The 14,086-nt window shown below is 59.3% G+C and overlaps 1 protein-coding gene across 2 annotated transcripts in view; it reads right to left on the minus strand.

Moving 5' to 3' along the window:
* LRP5 (LDL receptor related protein 5) overlaps positions 1 to 14,086 on the minus strand; it is a 105,526-nt gene that overhangs the window by 42,941 nt on the left and 48,499 nt on the right. For both annotated transcript variants that reach the window (XM_069471736.1, XM_069471737.1), the window contains exons 6-7: positions 2,007 to 2,403; positions 703 to 874 (exon numbers count right to left, since the gene is read on the minus strand). In XM_069471736.1, coding sequence (XP_069327837.1) covers positions 703 to 874; positions 2,007 to 2,403 — 569 coding nt within the window. The remainder of the gene's footprint in view (positions 1 to 702; positions 875 to 2,006; positions 2,404 to 14,086) is intronic.

Genomic DNA, 14,086 nt, shown 5'->3' on the forward strand with positions numbered 1-14,086 from the left:
TTATTTTTTGCTGTAACTCCGTGTTTTGAAACGGCACAAGGCTCACAAGTCGTGGCAAAATTAGTGCAGAGGGTGTCATGTCCCCTCTTCCCGACTCCCATGATAACATCCGATGCACCCACAGTACACCGTGTGCCGGCAACTTGGGCTCAGACCCTCGAAAGGCCTTTTTGTCAAAAAGTATCATAACAAATTACGTTTTCTAGTACAGGCAGCCCGGGGGTTACGGACAACCCAACTTGCAGCGTGAGGCTCCATCCTTACAAGTGGGGGCTCCCAAAGTCCCCATGGCGTAATTTATAATTAAATAATTAAGTTAATAATTCGGGGACTAGTTTCTTCGACGCAGGTCAATAAACTCGCACGGCACAGCAGCTCGCTGGCGCAGCCTTTATGCCAGGAGCTGGTCTCACAGACAGACAGAGAAGGACAGTTCATCAGGGATCCGAGTTACGTACAAATCCGATCTCAGGAACGGGACCGCCTGTGTTCCGTTTGCCCAAATAGCACAGCCCAGGAGTCCATCGATGCCAACCTGGTAGGTACGTGAGGCTGCAGCGGTGGCCAGGCCTGGCCGCTGTGCAAACCTTGGGGCCCAGGGACGGGCAGGCAGTGCCGGGCCCCATGGTGCATCTGTACCAAACGGCTTCTTGAACCAGTGCTCTCTCTCGGTCCAAAGCCCCCTCCCCTGTGATGACTCACCTCGATTTTGTCTGTCTTGGCGTCCCCCCAGTAGAGCTTCCCCTCCTGCAGGTCCAGGGCCAGGCCGTTGGGCCACCCGAGGGAGGCGTTCACCAGCACGTGCCGCTCCTGCCCGTCCAGGTTGGCGCACTCGATTTTGGGGTTCTCACCCCAGTCTGTCCAGTACATGAGGCTGGGGAAGAAGCGGATGTCCATGACAGCGCCCTCCTGTCTTGTCCCGGCTGCATCCCCAACGCCGAGGGCGACACCCGCCCCCATCACACGGAAGGTGCTCAGTAAACGGGGCCTAAATAGGCGCGGCAGGCCCGGTGTGCAGAACCGGCAGCTCCGCAGGAACAGCGGTGTCCACCCCACGGGGGCTTCCCCGCCTGGGCCCTTGGGCTCACAGGCCAGAGGCTCGTCTCCCATCCCACAGGGCAGCAGGCAGGAGACGCCCCACCAAGGGTCTGGCGCAGCCTCACGTCTGACCCGTGGGATGAGCACCCAGAGGGAGGAAAGGGCAGAGTGGAACCCTCTGCACACAGCTGAAGGGCTCCCCTGTGCAAAGGACAGGTGACTTGTTCCCTGCGGCCCCCGAGGAGGGAAACTGGATCCTGGGTGGCAGCCCAGAGGTGGAGGTTTTGGTGCTCCAGGCCACAGTCTCTGCTTCCAACGAGTCTGGTCCGGCTGACCAGCTCACCAGCCTCCCTTCCATCCCAACACTCTTCCCCAGACCCCTCGATCTCACACACCTGCCTGCAAACTCACTTCCCTGGGGAGCCTCGGACTCACAGCATCAGGGCCTTGGAGCCTGCTTCCTGCCCTCCCCCACCGCACAGCCGAGGACACAGAGGCCCAGGGAGGTGGTGACATGACCAAGTTCACTGGTGGCAGAGTGGGGAGCAGGTCCTCAGGGCCACGTTCCCCTCACTGGAGCTGACAGCCAGTTTCTCTGCCTCCGTGACACTAAAGCCCCAGGGGACCCCCACCAAGGTGGACCGCTCCCTTCTGCAGATGAAACTGAAGCCCAGAGAAGAAACGACTCGCCCGGGTCTCCGGGGCTTTCTGCACACGGACACAGCCGTCCACAGCAGCGCTTGCCAGGGCCAGGCCCGAGCACCAGTAGCGTCAGCACCGCCCGGGAGCTCGTCAGAGATGCAGGTTCCCAGGCCTCACCCAGGCATCCCACATCGCAACTCTGGAGTGGGGCCCACCATGTTTTAACACGCCCTCCTCCAGGGGATTCTGATGCAAGAGAATGTTCCAGAACCCAGGGCTGGGTAACTCTCCCTCACACATCCACACAGCCCCCCGCCCCATCTTACCCCATCACAGGGTGCAGCACGATGGCCCGGGGCTCATCCAGGTCCTCGGACACCAGGATCTTGCGGGAGGTGCCGTTGAGGCGCGTCACCTCGATGCGGTCAGTGCCTGTGTCGGTCCAGTAGAGGTTGCGGGCCACCCAGTCCACTGCGATGCCGTCAGGGTCGTTGATCTCGGTGTTGACCAGTGTCTGCGCCCCCGACCCGTCCAGGTACGCCCTGCGGATGGCCCGCACCTCGTCGTCCGTCCAGTACACGTAGCCCTCCAGCGGGTCGTAGTCGATGGCGATGGCGTGCCGGATGTCATCGACCTGCAGCACGATGTCGGTGAAGTCCGGCGTGTCCAGTGAGATCCTCCGCAGATCCGTCCGCCGGGCCAGCAGCAGCACCTCCTCAGCCCCTGCGGAGACACAAGCAGTGGGGTCAGGGTCAGGCGTGATAGACTAGGCCCAGAGTAGCAGGGGAGGGGAGGGTGTCAGCTAAGTCCCCAAGGGTTTCCTCACGACAACAGGTGACGTTAGGTGACATGCACCCAGCTTATCCTACACAGTCACTAGTTTGTTCTCATGAGAGCTCTATGAGGTTGGCCCTCTGTGTTTCCTCCTTTTATACATGAGAAAACTGAGGTACAGAGAGGCTACACAACCAGCCAAAAGCCACACAGCCAGGCCACCTGGCTTCAACCACTGCATGGGAGTTGCCCCAGTCAGTCTCCCTTCTCTCCTGCCAGCCCTTCTCCCAGCCACAAACCAGCCCCTACCCCACGTCCCGCCTGGGCACAGGGCTCCAGACCCACTTGCCAGCCACACTGCCCAACACCCCAGCCGTCCACCTAGCAGGTGCTCACCCTTTCTGGGCCCCCTGAAGCTCTCCCCGGGTCCACCCAAGGGCAGCTTCAGACCCCAGTGCTCCTCTTGACCACCCCAGCTCCCAGGCGGGCCGGAAACGGCTGCCACGGGAATCAACCTCCTTCGTCACTCACAGACAATCACAGAGCACCGAGATGAAGGCAAGTCCTGGCTCCGAGGCCCAGAGACCCTGGGCACTTTCAGCTACACTGAGAGCTAAAAGTTCAGGGACGAGTTTAGGGACCATTTGACACACCAGATAATCGAGGCAAGACCTAAGAAACATCTGCAGGGCCCGCATGTTTGGGCCCTGGCCAGGATGAGACCCGGGGGCCCTGACTCCTTGGGTGTGGCTCCGCCACGGCCCACCGTGGCCTCCACACAGCGGGGCCTTGGGAACAGGCCCTCAGATTGCAGCAATGACCCCAAGTAGCTCAGATCTTGTTTCTAAACAGGGTCCTACAGGTGGGGGTCCCAAAGAGAACAAGCAAGGCACTGTCCACACACCTCAAACTGTGTCTCAGACCCCACCACGAAGTCCCCACCCACAGCCACCTGGGTCTCCGCTACACCTTGGGCCGAGCCTGGTAGGCTGGGTAGCTTTGGGGCTGAGCCCCTTCGTGGACGGACAGGGGTTCAGGGTGACACTCAGGTAGGAGCATCGGGGAGAGCACAGCCCTCCCAGGATGCCCCTGCAGACAGCTGGGACACAAGCCAGGGCACAGAGGTCATTTGGACGATTCTGGTCTCAAGTAAAAGCCCCTCCCTCTAGCTGAGGGCAAGATTTGTCGGCCTTCGTGATTTGCATGTGTTAAATCCCCAAAGAAAGTTATCTGTACTCAGGTACCTGTGTGCGGCCTAACTTACCAGAGCAGCCTGAGGACACAGGCTCAGCACAAGAGAAGCAGGACTCAGGCTCTGCCCGGACGCTGTAGCAACATCCCGCCTGGGGCCTGGCGCACAGCGAGCGTCCCGGGCCAGCAGGGCCTGCAAGATCAGCTGTGGGTGGTGGTCCTGCACCTCTGGCCCAGCGGTTTACAAATTCCGGGGCCCAAGGCCCCAGGACCCCCTTTACCACCTACTCTAGCTGCGGGGGGGGCGTGCAGACGCCCAGCACTCCAGTAATTTCTCAGATTTCTAGAGCTCGGTGTGGGGGACAGGGGACTATAGGACTCCCTTCTGGACCCCTGTGGCCCACCCGCCACGTGCTCCTGACCCCCAGGGCCCGAGGTGGAGACGAATGCTGGGGCGAAGGGCCTCGAGGGAGAGGAGGCTGCGCACGTGGCACCAGCATCGTTCATTCCGTCCTGGTCCTCCTGCTGGGATCTATTAGAACTCCCAGCAGAAGCTGCACACGGGGCCTCAAGCAGACTCAGGGTCCCCAGGGTACCCCCAAACCCCAAAACAGATGCCATCTGAGGCTGCTGGGGTCAGCATGTGGCTGCCTCCCCGAGCTGGGTCATCGTCCACTCACTTGTTCCAGCCTTTCTGGTCTTAAGGACCCACAGAACCCAGAAGGTCAAAGCCAGAGACTGCTTCCAGCATTCTGGGGCCAACCGCCTGCGGTCACAGTGCCCTCCCAGCACAGGGGACAGCGACTAAACTGGCCCAGGGGACTCCCTCAGGCCCTGGCCCCCAGGCCCAGCCCCGCAGCCAACTGCCCAGTGTCCCTGGTCCCCAGCCTGGCCGCAGCCTTTGAACAACAGACGGCCTTCCCCACCTCCACGCTGGCTTCTTGCCACAAGGAGCCAGAGACCTGAAGAGTCCTCGCAGGGTCCCGGCGTCCTGCCTTTCCAGCAAGGGCAGGACTGGGTCCCGACTCCTGCCCCAAGCCCTGGAGAGCGCAATCCCGTTCCTCCACTAGAGGGCACCCACGGGACAGCAATAGCTGCTCATGCCCAGGGCCGGGGAAACTGAGGCAGGAGGTGGGGAAAGTGAGGTGACGAGCAGCACTGGGAAGTTGTCCCAAGGGCCAGACTACAGTGGTAAACCTCTGAAAACCAAATTCAGATTTAGTTAAAGGTAGTCATGCAAGTTCTGATTTGGTGTGTGTTGGCGGGGCGGTGGGAATTCCGAATTCCAACAGACTTTTCCCTCTGGGCTACGCTCCCAAAACGTTCTGCGGACATCAGCATCGACCTGTCCCTCCAGGCCCAGGTCACACGTCTCCTCCTGCCCCCCTCCTCCCCCTCCCCCTTCCCCTCCCCCTCCTCCTCCGGGAGCTGTTCCTGCCCCTCTGCCAGGGCACCACCCCCACCAGCTCATGGGATTCTGGCACAGGCCCCCTTCACCCTCCACAACCCCCAGCATGATACCACGCCCAGAGCAGGCACCAAAGCTGCCCGTCAAGAGGCAGCTCCACATCCTGGGACGACGAGCAGGGAGAATTCAAGAGGGACGCCTCCCGGGCCTGCTCTCACCGTGACCTTGGGCAGGTCCCTGGCCCTCTCTGGACTGTTTCCACATCTACAGTGAAGAATCGGCCAGAACCGATGGCATCTGAGGCCCTGTCCTGCTCCGACATCCAGGGGACCATAAACTCAACTCCACGGAGGGTTCCAGCTTAACTGGCCACCAGGCAGGGAGGGGCACGCATGGAGCCCCCCACGGCACGGCCAAGAAGAGCTCTGTCCGAGGAGTGTCTGCAAAAGCTTCCAAAGAGGCCGCAGGCTCCCAAGCCAAGGCCACGCCAGCCTCCCTGGGGTGTCCGTCGAATCACACTTGACCTCAAGCAGTATTTCCACGATGGCTCCAAAGAAAACGCTGCTCCCAGATGGAAACTGATACTTGGTCCCAAGACACATTTTGAGCCTGCTTTGCAAGTCCTTGTTCCCATGATCCTCCTAACAAATCACCTAAAATAACACGATCTTCACACGTCAACCCTGGAGGTATGATTATGGCCCGTTTTACTAATGAGAAACCTGATGCACAGAGAGGTTAAGCTCCCAGGCCAAAGACACACAGCAGCCAGTGGAAAAATAAGGTCCCCCAAACACTTCAATCACTGGAGCCAGCACACACTGGCACCTGGCTGGCTCAGTCATCCCATCAGTATCTTTGTGGGTAGCTACTTTAGGGCCCGGGCCTGGGATGGAGTCACGGACAAAACAGACGTGGGATCTGCCCTTGTGAAGCCCTTGGGGTCACAGGGCGGAGACCTAAGTGAAGAGACCATCTGTGAGTACACAACCACAGACTCTACCTGGGGCTGGGGAGGAAGGCAAGGATTACGGGGTATCTGCAGGGGGCCTGCTGAGATGGGGGGGGTCTGCTCTCCAGTTCAAGTGCCTCTGGGATTTATGTGGCTGTCACCATGTGGCAAATTCTGCCACAGTGTCCCAGATGGGCCCAGAACCTTCAGGGGCCGAGTGCACTTGGCTCCAGCCCTCTGGTAACCAGGTCAACCCAAAGCTTCATGCACACCCCCCCACTAGGAACCCCATCCTCAGCATCCCTTGCAGCTCCTTAGGCTGAGGCTGTAAGTCATTGCTGGAGTCAATCTGTAGAGATTTACTGACTCCAAAGGGGGGGGGGGTTTCCGACACCCCTTGGGCTGCAAGGCCTTTGAGGTTTTTGAGTTTTCCAGAAACCGTGATACCTGGGACAGAGGTAAGACCCAGCTGTTTGCCTGAAGGTCTGAGTGAGCTGTGCCAGCGTAGAGGCGACCCCAGTCCAGAGGTGGGGCGCTCTGTCCAGGGCCAGGTCAGCAGGGAGCAGCTGCAGAGAGAGCCGCCGGCCCGGCTCGCCGGATGCTTGCTGAGCTGGTGCCCATGCTGGTCCGCAGTGAGGTCCCTGCAGCAGCTCTCGCCGTGGGTGTGCAGGCCTGGGGGAGGACGGGCGGGTGCAGTCGACTGCGCCGGGCCATGGAGAGGAGAGGCCAACCCCCTCCCTGGGACCAGCCACAGCGCCTGGGTAGCAGTTTGTTTAAATACCAGGGAAGTAAACTGTTTAGAAACTAACAGTTTGGCCAAATGGTTTTCTTTGGGGTTGTTTAAACAAATAGCCAGCCCCACAGCACTGCCAAAGAAAGTGAAACCTTCCTCTTGCCGCAGGGTGGCCATCCCTGGAGCCTCCTCCCCCACTCTGCACGCACAGGGGAGAAGCGCAGTGTCCCTGCCACAGGGGCAAGTGCAGGGCACGGGCCAGGCCAGGGCACAGCTCCCTGGCAGGGGGTGTTCTCCTCAAAACAAAGCAGCAGTCCCAGACGATGGCCCACAGTCCTGGGCACGTCCAGCTCACACCGTCCTCCCTGCCACCATCCACCCAGGCAAAGCGGCCCCTGATCACAGACGGGCAGAACGTGCAGGAGGCAAAGACCATAAATACAAACTCACAGAAGAAAAAACACTCAACAACACGAAAAACGGGTAATTTCTCAGTAATACGCAAATGGAAGTGAACACCCTGAGGGCTGCCCAGACAGGTCACCACACACAGGGGGTCTGCAACAGCGGAAACCCACGGCCTCGCAGGGTGTCGGCAGGGACGCGCTCCCTCGAAGGCTCTGGAGGAGGATTCCCTCTGCCTCTTCCAGCCCTGGTGCTGCTGGAAATGCTTGGAGTTCTCTGGCTCGTGGCCGTCACACCAACCCTGCTCTGATGCCACACAGCCTCCCCTTTGTGTCTCTGCGTCCTTTCTCCTCCTCTTCAGACCCCAGCAAGGGGGGTTCAGGGCCCCTCTACCTTGGGATGGCCTCGCCCTCGCTTGATTACACCTGCAAAGACCCTATTCCTGAGTTAGGGCTCACACCCAGGTTCCGGGAGTTGGACTTCAACATGTCTTTTTGGGGGACACGATTCAACCCGTGCCCAGCCTGCAGCAATGGGTGAGGGGACAGCTTCCATGGAGCAGCAAAGGCGAGTGAGCCAGGCAGGCTGGGGGAGGGAACCACAGCAGAAGGGACAGCCCGGGCAGAGCACAGAGGACAGGGAGCACCACAGCCGCTCTGCAGCCGGCAGGCAGGTGCTCACCAGAGTCTGAGCTGCCCACCTGTCACCACTCTCTGCTGAGGACCCACTGTGCTGAGGACCCACTGTGCGCAGGACGCAGGGGCACTTCTGAGCCCAGCCCTGTCCTCAAGGAAGCCTCGTGCAAACGACACGCCTGTAGCAGAATCCCAACCACAAAAGCAAACAGACAGCCGTCCTCAAACAAAAGCCTGGAAGGAAACACGCTCAAATGTCAACAGTGGTTATCTCTGGGCGATGCCTGTTCTTCCTTCTAGCTCTCCAGCAGGGGTGGGCAAACGTCCTCCCAGAGAGGCCGGACAGTAAATATGTGCAGGGCTGCTGCTGCGGACGGCTCTGCTCTGCGTCATAGCGGGAAAGCAGCCTGCCTTAGACTTCACCACCGTGTGCGAACAAAACTGTACTCACGGACACCAAAACCTGAATTTCCTATCATTTTCACACGCCACAAGACACCTCGCTTCCGATTTTCTTCTCAACTACGTAAAAACGTAGAGACCGTCCTGAGCTCCAGCCTGTCCCACAACACAGGTGAGCGCTTTGGCCTGTGGCCACAGTGTGCCAGGCCCTGCTTGATACTAGAAATATGTGTGACTTTCATAACATTAGAAACTAATTCACAATAATGGAGAGAGCGGATATAGGGGAACCCTCTGTATGCCTCAGTCGATTTTTCTATAAACCTAAAACTGCTAAAAGATGAAGAATATTTTCTTAAAAAAATTAAATACAAAGGCACACAAGTCAATTAGGAAAATACCAAAAGCTTAGCAATAGATGCACAAAGACCATAAGTAAAAATTAACAGAAGAAAAAACATAGTCGATAAAACATGCAAAAATGGGTCACTTCTCCGCAATATGGAACCGGAAGCGAGTGCCCCGTTGCCATCCAGTCGGTGGAACGGCTTGTTTAACCCTCAGCCTGGGTCGCCTCCTGCCTCCTGAAGGACTGAAACCACCACAGGCTTCCTGGACAGCAACCTGCGGCCCACTGACCCCACCGCTGGCCCTCGGAGAACACGGCCTGAGGCAGCAGCTAGACGTGACACAGACCCACACGTACAGACCACCGCCACGGCTCCGTAACAGCAGCAACACCCACACCCAAGGAAAAGAGCCTTGAACAACCTAAGTGTCCCACAACATTAAAAATAATGCACTTTACCGACTTTAAGTGAATGAGGGCGTTCAAGGTTACAGGCTGCTCTACAGGCACTGAACGTCACACTCCGGAGAAAAGCTAACGACGTAGGAAGGCTCACAAACGACAGATGGGAAGAGCCGGGCGCCGCGCTGCGCACACGGGGTGCACGGATCGTGCGAGAGCCGAGCTGAACGTGTGCGCAGAAAACAGACAAGGCCACACGTCGACGTGGTAGCAGCAGCTGGCTCTGGGTGGCAAGACTACAGGTTGTTTTTATTTTCTTCATTATTTTTTATGATGTCTTCCTTTCTGCAGTGAACATATAAATGTTATTTCACAACAGGAGAGGAACAGGCTTTGAAAACACGGGAGAATGGGTTTATCCTTAGAGGCGCTCGCGGCCCAGGTGTGGAGGTGGGTCAGGCTATGGGACGGCACCTTCTTCCTGGGACACCTCGGGGACACGAAGGACCTGCCCCTCCACTGAATTGCCAAGCCGGGGCGAGGAGGCCAGCGGTTTATCCAACTTCCAGGGTCTACACGGTGTTGAAGGGAGAACTGACAGAAGGAAGAACAGGGTAAAAGAACCCACTGCAGCAACTCTGTGGCCGACCGACAGGCCCTCACGGAGCCCCGGAGGAGGAGCCCCGGGTGGCGGATGGCCCAGCAGGTAGGAACCCGAAAGGTCATCATGGTCAGTCCCTTCCACGCGCCAGTGTGAGTAAAGGGTTTTTTAACAAGTAAAATAACACCACTTCCCAGGGAGTGTACCGACCAAATCACGGACGACTGCGGCAGGGCCCCCCGACCCCCCATCGCTCTGCAGCGGGGCCCTGGCCATCCCAGCGGACAGAGTGGACATCACCATCCTCCCCACTGGACCAAGCGCGGCTCCAAGGCTACAGGCTGCCCGGGAAGGCCCACTCCCCCACCGCGGGTCCCCGCCACAGCCGGCACCCCCAGGACAGCTCCACACTTCCAGCTCCTTTTCACGCTGGAGACAGAAAGCTGAGATCTGAGCGAAAGCTGAGAATCGGCCTCTCCCGCCTCCTGACGCCCACCCCAGCTCCGCTCCAAGCTCCGGGGCCTCCTCCTGGGCTGCCCCCACGGGAGGCAAAGCCGACTTCAGCCACCTCCCAGCTCTGGAGCCGCGTGGGCAGAACCGGGTCACACTGCGGGCAGCTGTCCACTCTGCAGTTTCGAAGGCCATAAACAGCCCGGCTGCGGCGGCTGCCCAGCTGGCAGGCAGACAGATTATTTTTGTTTTTGAGCAATTGATTAAGTTTCTCCACTGCCCCTCTGGGGTAAGTGGTTGGACAAATGCTGAGACCGGGGCCCGCACCTTAACCCAAGAAACCTCACCGAGTGACCACAGGGTCACAGGCACAGAGGAAGTGGCTGGGCCTGACGCTGGCTGTGCTTGCAACCTGAGGCCTGAGCAGCTGTCTACCCGAACAGCCCCCCAGGAACTCCCAGACAGCGCTCAGAAAGGCCATGGCCACCAAGAGAAGACCAGCAGGCACCATGGCCAGCAGTCCAGGCCTCTGTCTGCTCAACTCTAAGATGGGGAAGTCACTGCTCTGCCCAGGGGCCTGGGGCAGTCAGGGAGTGACACCGTCAGTGCCAGCCCCGGGACCCCGCTGCAGGCTGGCCACTTCCTCTCCCATCCCCAGGTGCCGGCCCCCACGTGGTCCTCTGCGGCTGCCTCCGCCCCCGCTCCCCAACCACAACCTTCAGGCCGGCCGCTGAGTGGCTGCTCACCACACAGGCAGTGCCGTGCAATGGTCAGTGCACCGGCTCCCTGGGCAGACAGACCAGCTGCGGCCCCCTTTCCTGAGTGACCTTGAGCTTGCAACTTAACCTTTGCTTCCCACATGGAAGACTCAGCGAGGCGGGGAGCATCCCACGACACAGCCCATGCCCGTGGCCCCCTCACTGTGACATTAAACGCACACATCCTCCCCGCCCCCGCCCAGGAGAGACTGCCGTACAAGGGAAGTGTGCCTGTGTGGGGCAAATTAAAGGTGGGCAGCCTGAAACCTAAGAATTTGGAGCGGGGTGGGGAGTGTAAAATAACTGGTGACAAACGACAAAAGAAGGCTATACCCCAGCCCTCCAGGCAGGGCCTTGATTCTTTAAAAAGCCTGCACAGAGTTCCCTCTGAGCCCAGGCACGCAGTAGGTGTTCAACAAACAGCAGCGACATTCTTACTGCTGCCGACACCCTCTGTGGCTCCCGAAGCTGAGCACAGCCCGACGCACGCGTGGCCCTCCGCACCACGGCGGGCAGGCTCAGCGGTGGGGAGCCCCGGGCAGTGTGGGGCAGGGACTCCGGGAGGCAGCCCCTAGCTAGGATGCCCAGGCCGCAGTCCCACCTGTGGCTCTTCTGTGGCCTGAGCAAGCCCTGACTGTGCCTGTCGCAGCCCCCAAGAAACATCACTACGGTTATTGCCTACCCTGCCTCGGTGGCCGTGGCTGAAACAACAGATTAGAAACATGTGAAAATGCCATTTCTCTAGGAGGAAGAGGGTTGCTATCAGCAGTTCACACGGTTGAACCTAACTCAAGTGCAAAAACTTTACAGTTTATAAGGCCGTTCCCGAGATGTGAGCCTACGTTACACTCCCAGGGCAGCAGCACAATCCTGCACTTCCCAGCCACACGGCGAAGGGCTGAGGCCAGAACTCAGACGCTCTGACTCTGCCCCACCTCCCTGGGGGTGGCCAGGAGGGGACAACGGGAGGCTCCTCTTGGCGAAGTTGCTGCTGCTCCCCTGACGACCAAAGAACCTCAGGTCTCACCACCGCAAACGCTCTTGAAGGCAACTAACCAACCTTCCCAGCACTTTTCCCAGGCCCTGACACTGGTCCATGCAAAGGAAGGCAGGATTCCTCCCCGGGAGCCAAACCCAGGGGAGCAGGGGGAACGGGGCTTGCAGCCCAGCGAGAGCCAGGGCCTGGGCCCGGCGACCCTCCCGAGATAAAGGGAAGGTGTCCGAGCTCTGCAGCCAGTCTGGGGCCAGGATGGAGCTGGGCTCACACTGCAGTGACAAGGGGGGACACGGGACAGGGCATGGGGGACAAGACCAGTGGCCGAGGTGACCACAATCTAACTCTGCAGGCCATGGTAAGGGGTGTCCACAGAGCCCACTGCACCCAAGAGGGGCTGTTTGGTCTGTGCCCCCAGTCCCAGAATGACAGTTTTATCTTTCTAAGGACATGGTGTGTTCCCCTCTCCTCTTTCAATAGCTTTGAAACTTAGTGTTCAGGCCAAGGCACAAAAGCACACACGCGATGTGGTTCCATTTCTATGACATTCTGCAACACGCCAACTGCCTCCGAGGGGCCGGGCGGGGGCTGCAGGGGGCCCCAGGGTGCTCGCTGGTGGAGGAAATGTTCTATATCTTCACGGGGGTAGTGGCTATGCAGACGCATACAACTGCCAAAGTTAATCAAAATATACACTCAAAACGTGTGCCTTTTTATTGTCTGCAAGTTACACCTTGGTTTAAAAAAAAGTCAGTGCTCAGGCTTGTTCCACCATCTCTTGGACTGTGCGGTCTGATTTTCTTGCTATTAAAAATTCACAGTCCGTGGCTGAGAACAGCAGCTGCCTTCTGTTTGCAAAGTCAACGCCAATCACAGCCCAGCGGCGGCAGACTCAGCCCCACAGGGCCTCCTTTCTTTTCCCTTTGACCTACTTCCCTGATAAGTGACAAGGCGGCTAGACTTCGGGAACAAACGCCGGTTATTCCCTGCCGAGCTGAGCGGGCCACGCTCCTGTGTCTAATCCACCCGGACAGACGGACAGACGTGAGGGCTCTGACCGCCAGGCCCGGGTGTCAGTCTGCCCGTCAGACCCGACAGTGGACCCCCTGTTCCTCCCGCCACCCCCACCATATCCCCAACTTCTTTTCGTTTCCTGTCCCCGACAGATGAACATCTGTTGAAACAAGGCCCCTCGAGGCGCAGCGGGCACACCGTAAATCACAGCCCCCGCCCTGCACTCAGCCCCCACCCGCCGGGGGGCTGGGGAGGGGCCCCTGCGCCCGGCACGCTCTGGACACAGCCCCAGCGAGTCACCCAGCCAGGGCACGCGTGGCCCCTGAGCAGCACGTACCGCTGCCCAAATGCCCCCAGCCGGGAAGATTGCGTGGGTGACAAAAGTCAAAACAACAGGGGCACGTTCCACAAAGAACAGGACGCGGAGGGGCCAGCAGCGAGGGAGCTGCAGCTTCTGAGGACAGTGGTGGCAACTCCCAAATAAGGCCCCGCTCCTGCTGTTTTTAGCCCATTCCACATAATTGGAAAAACATGGGGGAAACCAAAGCCAGCTGTGCGCCTCTGTGCGGAGGGGGCGGGGAGGCCGGGAGGCCCCGCGGCTCCCTGCCCAGGAGGGGCCCTCCATGCTCCAGCTTCCCAGGCACGAGAGTCCTCGGAGCTGCAGGAACAGCAAGGCACCCATAAGGGTCTCACTGAGCTGGGGCAGAGCCAGGCAGCGGAGGGCCACGCTGGCTGGACATCCTTTCCTGTCTCACAGGCCACTCCAGGAGGGGCAGGGGACAGGAGACACTGAGACCCCACAGCCAACAGTCACCTACCCACCCACGGGGCCTCGGGAGCCACGGGAAGGAGCCCACGCAGGGCGAGTTCTGTCTAGTGTCCGCTCTGCACTGACCCCACCAGGCCAGGCACATCGGAAAGCTCTCACCTGAGCCCCCCAACCACACTAAGGCGGTCACCCTGCCCTTTCCATGTTACAAACGAGAAAACTGCGGCTCCGCTGGCGCATGACAGCACAAGGATCCCCCACGCACTCCCACCTCTAAGGGGACATCTGTGCACCCCAGGAACGCCACTCCCTCGTTCACTGGGGTCCTGGTGTGGCCGCCATCTCAGCCCCTTCCTCAGGGACAGCATCCGACCCCCTACGCTGGGCTGGCTTTCATTCACTCAAAATAAGGAAAAGACAGATTCACAGCATCACAAAACCGTCTTCACCTCCAACCCCACGAAGCATAACAGTTCACACACCCAAGGAGAGCCCAGGATCTGAGAGTCATGCCTGGGGCTCCGGCTGCAAACCCCAAGATGTTTCTCGCTGTGCCAGTGGTCCCCAGC

Source organism: Eulemur rufifrons, chromosome 6 (genome assembly GCF_041146395.1).
Source record: "Eulemur rufifrons isolate Redbay chromosome 6, OSU_ERuf_1, whole genome shotgun sequence".
Lineage (NCBI taxonomy): Eukaryota > Metazoa > Chordata > Mammalia > Primates > Lemuridae > Eulemur > Eulemur rufifrons.